The 7,607-nt window shown below is 34.1% G+C and overlaps 1 protein-coding gene across 1 annotated transcript; it reads right to left on the reverse strand.

The window, feature by feature from the left end:
* Positions 1–6,448: 6,448 nt before the first annotated feature.
* Positions 6,449–7,290, reverse strand: LOC111899177 (uncharacterized). Its single transcript, XM_023895060.1, has 2 exons — positions 6,900–7,290; positions 6,449–6,813 (listed from the first exon to the last, which is right to left on the reverse strand). Exons 1-2 carry the CDS (start codon positions 7,288–7,290, stop codon positions 6,449–6,451), a joined length of 756 nt encoding a protein of 251 aa, XP_023750828.1.
* Positions 7,291–7,607: the final 317 nt, after the last annotated feature.

The following is a 7,607-nucleotide window of genomic DNA, read 5'->3' on the forward strand; positions in this document are numbered from 1 at the left end:
ATGGTCACTATGAGTTCGTGGTGATTCCGTTTGGGCTCACCAATACGCCTGTTGTGTTCATGGATCTCATGAACCGCATGTGTAGACCAATGTTTGATTAGTATGTGATAGTTTTTATCGATGACATCTTGGCATATTCCAAGACTCGGGAGCAGCACGAGGAGCACCTGAGGGAGGTGCTGGAGACATTGAAGAGGGAGATACTTTTCGCAAAGTTCTCCAAGTGCGGGTTTTTGTTGCGTGAGGTGCAGTTTCTAGGGCACCTTGTCAACCAGAACGGTATAATAGTCGATCCGACCAAGGTATAGGCCGTGATGAGATGGGAGGTTCCGTGGTCTCCATCCGAGATTCAGAGTTTTCTTGGTATGGTGGGTTATTATCGAAGATTCATCCAGGATTTCTCCAAGATTGTTGTTCCACTGACCCGACTGACCAAGAATTCGGTGACATTCCGCTGGGGCCTGAGCAGCCGGCATCTTTCGAGACTTTGAGACAGAAGTTATGCGAGGCACCGATATTGACTCTGCCAGAGGGCATTGAGGATTTGGTAGTGTATTTTGACGCATCTATCACGAGCTTAGGTGCAATATTTATACAGAGAGGGTGCGTCATCGCTTACGCCTCGAGGCAGCTGAAGCCTCACGAGGCGAATTACCTGACACGCGACCTGGAGTTGGGGGCAATTGTTTTTGCCCTCAAGATTTTGAGACACTGCCTCTATGGGGTCCGTAGTACTATCTACACGGACCACAAGAGCCTGAGGTACTTGATGGATCAGCCAAATATGAACATGGGGCAGTGACGTTGGTTGGATGTAGTGAAGGATTACGACTATGAGATCCTTTATCACCCGGGGAGATCCTTTATCACCTGGGGACGAAGCTTCAACGATCTAGTTAGTATGAGGGTTTTTTGGAGAATACAAAAATTAGGGTTTTAGATGCAAGGAAGCAATCCTTTCCTATGAAGGAGAAGGATTCCTTTTATACTTGTCCTCCTTGTTAGCATGATCCCAACACTTTACTTTATTTTGTCTAGGTCGAAAGGACGTGGAGAAGATCCATTGGTGGATCGTACATCACTAGTAGTTCCTTATGCTATTGGTGCAGAGGGAATAAAGTATAATGCTCTAAGAAGTACACTTGTATCCCTAGGGAGCAGTCAATTGTATTTTGGTTTATTATAGTCCAGAGATTGTTGTTTGGAATTGGACCTGGGCGCGAGAGCACCAAGCACCAAAGTCCTAACACGAGGCCATGAGAGCGAGGGCTTGGGTCTGGCACTTGGTTGGTTAGCTAGGTCATTCTAAACATAACAATTCTATTATTTTTAACGTATTCCTAGAGGGATACATTAACAATCATGGAGTTGATCATCTTCTTTTTCTGTAGTCGGGTGATAGCATTGGTCCATCTGGGACACAACAGTGTCATGGTGACGAGGATTGACATTGTTATACTTTTATGCTTATTTCATTTTATTAGACATAGTATTTTAGTATTTTTTATTTTGGTTTGTTTAAAACTTATTTTAGGATTATGGTTTGTTTAAAACTTAGTTTAGTGTTAAGGATTGTATTTTTGTGTGGTTTGTTTTTATTTTTTGTTTTGTTTTCCAGGATGATGCTCTTTGATTTTTAGATCTTTTCCGAATTAAATTTCCTTTAGAAAGTTGGTCGTAAATTCAGTATGTAGGAGCGACTGTGTCAATATACTTCACGAGAGGCGTAGTATCACATAAGTATGAGTTTATTTACCACACGAGAGAGGAATCGGAGTATCAGATCTGTCACGAATAAAGAGGGACGAGTTATTACAAGGCACTGGAATTCGTGAAGTTGACGACGTTCTAGATCGACTTTTACGTGGAGAAGAAATTTAATGTTCGAATATCGCAAGCAAGCCTAGCTAAACTAAGTCGTGACATACTATTTGATCGCAAAGAAGTTTCATACTTTCGATAATCACGACGCGACATTTACATACTAGCGTCACGGCGATTCTAGAGTTCTTCAATTGTACTATTATATGATGTTTTCTCCAATCAGTTCGCACGAGTCCGATAAAGAGCATAAACGAGATGAGCATTCAGTTTTCAATTTCCGACAATTACACAAGTAGTGATTTAGCACCATCAGCCCATAACAATCATATTGGCTCTTGCCACTACTATCCCAAGACATTCTGACCCTTTTCTCCCTTATGTCTTTTAATTGATTTTATGCATACAATGGTGACATTGTATGTAATAAGTGTAGGGTAGGAGGTCATACTAGATAAATTTTGGTCAACTTCAAAGTTTGAAAAAGGTATAAAAAAGTTGTTGGAAAGTTTAAAAAAAAAAAGTCAATAATGAAATTTTTTTAGTAGTTAGTAAAAGTTCAAATGTTGGATCAATAAGAGCCTACAAAGTATGAAAATTTAAAAAAAAAGTCTCACAAAGTGAAGTCAAATGAGCAACTACAAAAGGAGAGGTCAAAGTTTGCCAAAACTTTCGAAGTCAAAGTCTTTTATTTCTTTGTTCTTTTTTTTAACTTATTCTAAAAGCTTGGAAACTATAACAAGGCCTAAATTTATTCTATGTTTGCTTGAGGGCAAGCACAACTCAAGTGTGAGGTATTTTGATAAAGTCTATTTTATGTATATATCTCTGACAATATACTAGTATTTTTTTGTTATGTTTTGATAATTTTTAGAACAAAATGTGCTTCAAATGCTTTAAATTATGTTAGTGTAGGATTTATACGTTTTTGGAGCGAAAGGATGCAAGAAGATTGGAAAAGGAGCAAAATTAGGAAAACTCCATAAGAATGTTGAACTAATGAGACATGCCACACCTTTTAAAGCCGACATACCTCTCCCTCGCATATCACATGTGAGGATAGTAATGGATTTGAATTATCATGATGCGGATCTTATTTATCGTGACACTAATTTCACAGAAGTCTATAAATAGATGTGAAATTCACCCTAAAAATACATCTGATAACCCAAGACAACTTGGTTGACAAGAAACCTCAAACCTGTGGTTTTGAGAGTGTAGAATGCGGCCTGAGGGATGTTAAGCTGATATGGAGTGAAGATAAGAAGGATTATAGAGCCGATTATGCTATTTATTGACTTTCATGACCATTAAAGTCAATTCCTCGATTAAATCTCTCATAATCCGAATAAAATTATAATTGTTTAGATGATTAATTGCATGTCCAATGTGTTGATTTTCTTTATGATTATACAAAATTAGTTTGTCGAACCAAGATAATTGATTGCAATAGGAATCGTTAAGTAATGAGTAAATAACCATTGCACTTTAATAACTAACCATGATTTTGAAATATAATCAACTTTAAACCAAAGTACTTAGAAATGAATTAGTTCCAATTAGTTTATCTAGTAAAACTCACAATCATTTAAATTATATAATCAAAACCCCTTCCTTTTGATTGGTTTTTGTTTGTGTTTAGAGTAACATATAATACAAAATTTATAATATTAATTCATACTTGTTCACAAGAGTTCAACACCCTTTATTATCAAAACTATACTGCTACACGATCATGTTCACTACCTGTAATGTGTATTAGTTTAGTTGTGATAATTAAGAATTATAAATTTAAAACTAATGCATTAAAAAACACATCAAAAATAGAGTTCGATAATATACTCTATTCTGAAAATGAAAATTTACTTAGAAAATAAATTAGACTATGCAAGGTTACTTATAAATATGAGACGTTACAGTTAATAAAAAAAATAAATTAGATTATGCAAGGTTGTCAATATTAAGATTCTACACAAGGTTGTCAAGATCAAGTTACTTAAAAAATAAATTAGACTAAGCAAGGTTGTCAAGATCAAGATTCTACGTAAGACCATTTTGGTTTTGCAAGATTGATAACGAGATCTTATAATCCTACAAAAAATACATAATTATAAGTTTAAAACATAATATGTCTCCATCAATCATTTTATTGTTCAAAAGTTATAAAATGTTTAAAATTTTAGTTATAACACATACCAAGACAATATTTGGATTGGAAATTAGAAGCTTTGGGAAGTTTCAATTATGCTCTTTTATTGTAACATCTGCGGGCTTTAGGGTTAGAGTTTTCGGATAAATTAAAAAATTTGATTAAATTAAAATAATAAATAAAAAAATTAGTTAGAATGACATGAGTTATGAAAAAATGAATCATAATAATATTTTACATGGTAATTGAAAAAAATTAATAAGATGCACCCCTCCTCCCTATTTCAACCAAAAACACGATTGAAGGGATAGAGGGCAGTTATAGATGGTTATTCCATGGAGAAACACCATTTAGAGTTGATTTCAACCAAGCATAGTAGAGAATGGAAGGATTCTAAGGTTTTAATGTATAATTTCTCAAAAGTTGAACATGTTTTGGTCCAAACTCATATGACTCAAAAAACATTATTGTCTTCCTTTTTTCTTTCTAAACTTAGTTGGACGACCTTCCTCGTCATATATGAGTACCTTCAATTCTTTTTCACTTGTGACACGAGAAACAAAATACATATAACCGACAATGAGTGAACACGGGCCTATGTAAGTATAATCCAACATTTGATAATTATTGTCATTGATTTTTGTTAATGAGCACAAAAAAATTAACAACTTTGGGGAATTGCCTCCGCTGAAAACAAAATGAGATTCTTTTATTAGACGGAGTTAACTTCATGCAAGGTATGTAAGTAGTCTCGTTGAAGAATCTAGCATATATGATTCAGGCTTCAATGACGTGTCTTCCAAGCCTAACAATCTGTAATCTAATACCATTGTATAGTCCTTTGGTTTGGTTGATATTACGAAGTAGCATGACTGGAACACCTATTTTTAGTGTAAGTTTATGGTTGGAAATTCTAGATGCCTTAAAACCATTAAACACAACTGAAGAGTGGATTGATTCCTCAAAAAAATCTGGTAACTCTGTCTACGTAAAGAATTTGAATTCATATATGTTTTCCGATCATCTTTCATCAATCCTAAAATGCAGTCATTGGTAGTGTCAATTTCTTCATTTGTAGGGACCAAATAGCCTTATCTTGAAAATATGACGGATCATCAAGATGGTTTTCAAAGGATGGATAAATGGTGGATACAACTAAATGAATATGGTCACCTGTAGAGTATAATGATTTCAATCTTTTGTGTCTTATTCCATAGAATTGTCACAGTATAAATACAAGAGAATATCCTAAAGACTATGGAAAGTTACAACAAATAAGGAAAAATAAATCAAAAGAGATATGTACATTAAATAATACAAAATTCAAAATAATTTTATTGCTGAGAAAACCTTGATACTCATAATGTTCTCAACCTTATTTTCAAGAGTGTAGGGTATACCAATTTATCATTGAGAAAGTAAACTCAATAAAAATATTCAAATCAGTTAAACAAAAGAATAAGATTGTGCAAGGTTCTTACTATACTTCTCGACATGCCCAGATAACGCAAGTTAACCAAAAAGAACCCGCTAATTAATCAATCCCAAACATTTTCCAATAAGATTTATCGATGTAATCTATTTACATGGTATACTAAAACTCTGTCTTTTCTTTGCTATTGAGTCTAAAAGATGTTTTTTATAATATTAAAAAGGTTTGGTGAATAACTTATTTATGAGAGCCCAATTTGTATTTTTATAAAAAGATGTTTTTTACAATAAATCAAAACAAAGATCACCACTGGGTTTTGCTAAGTTGTAGCCAGGGGCGGAACACGAAAATTTGTAGTGGGGGCCGAAAGTAACACTTGTAAATAAACAAAAAAAACAAAAATTTATTCGATTCAATTTCATAAAATATAAATAATCAAACAAAAAATTAATATAAAGTATTCTAACATCGCTCATTAAAGTGGAATTCGTAGATCTTTTACGTCTTTAAATTCTTGCACAATCGTCTCTAAAGTAATCTTTTCTGCAAGCTCCCTTTCGAAGTACAAAACCAACGAGTCGTTTAAAAACTCATCTTCCATTTTATTTCGTAGCCTTGTTTTAACAAGACTCGTTACTGAAAATGATCTCTTTGTTGTAGCAGTGGAAACCGGAAGAGTGAGTATAAGACTAACTACTCGATAAATCAAATAAAAATTGGTTGCTCTTCTAGTCATTATCAACCATTGACATAATTCTGAAATAGATATCAATTATTTATAATCATCACGTTGAATGACATCCGCCTCGTAATGTTGGAGTTGCATCTTCAAAAGATTTTTCTCAGTTTCATTGAAATCTTCAGGATAAAATTTTCTACTAATTGAAATATATCACCACTTCGAAAAGGCTCATGAGAATTTTTAGGATCTAAAGTTGATGAAAGATGGAGTAATTCCATCCAGCCCGTTGTAATGTACCAATCTGATTGAGGCCTCTACCAGTCTCCAACTCACCAATAGATTTAAAATATGTCATTTACTCTGCTTATGCATCTCTTAGTTGGTCAGAACACTTGGAAGAAGCATCAACGACATTGATAACAAAAGATAACTTAGTAAAAAAAAACTTTTGCAACGCAATAACTCCTTGTGAAGTGGCCATTAATGCTAATTGCAATCGATGAGCAAAGTAATGAACATAATACGCAGACGGACAATCCTTCGAAGTTAATGCTTGCAACCCTTTGAAATGACCTCGCATATTGCTTGCACCATCATACCCTTGACCACAAATCGACTTAAAATCAAGATTGTTATGTATCAATAGGAAATATATTCTATTCTTCAGAGTTTGTGATGTAGTATCTGGAACATGAACAAGTCTAAAGAAACGTTCCACAATAACGCCATCTTTATTTACAAATCTCAAAACAATAGACATTTGTTCTCTGTTAGACTCGTCACGTGCTTCATCAACAGTAAACAAAATTTCCCACCATCAATCTCATCACAAATCGTCCGTCTCACCCTATTAGAGATAAGGTTTAAAATCTCTTTTTGAATTGTTGGTGATGTATATGATGCATGTTTAGGCGCAGTACAAAACAATTCTTTCAACTCATTGTTAAAAGAACAAATTGCCTCTAACATTTCAAGGAAATTTCCTTTGTTAATGGAATCTGGTCTTTCATTATGATCTCTAAATGCAATTGCTGGAAAGGCACACCAACGGACTGCATAAATAATAGTCTTCAATCTCAATCTATTCTTCTTACGATCTTCATCTGTAAATTTCTCAATTGTATTTCGTATATCTTGAGTCTCATTTAACAAATCATCATATGATTTTTGTGCAACATTATGAAAAGATGTACACTCTATTCCCATATGTTGCAAAAAAGCACATTTTTCCCACCTACTTTCTTCCAATTTTGAAATCCATCTATAGTAAGGCCCCGTTAGATATGCATCTTTCCAGGTCAAAACGGATCTTTCTGGCTGAATCGACCGGAAAGACTGTTTGATTTGCACAAAAAAGGGGTCTTTCCTGGTAAGATATATCTTTCCCAGAAAGCCCCAAAATCATATCTTTCTGGCCGAATGGGCTAGAAAGACAATTATGCACCAAAACCGCCTCTTTCTTTCTTTCTTGGATTATTAATATTTTTTAATAACTTTTTTTAAATTTATTTTTTATTGAATTA

The sequence above is a fragment of the Lactuca sativa genome, chromosome 4 (assembly GCF_002870075.4).
Source record: "Lactuca sativa cultivar Salinas chromosome 4, Lsat_Salinas_v11, whole genome shotgun sequence".
Lineage (NCBI taxonomy): Eukaryota > Viridiplantae > Streptophyta > Magnoliopsida > Asterales > Asteraceae > Lactuca > Lactuca sativa.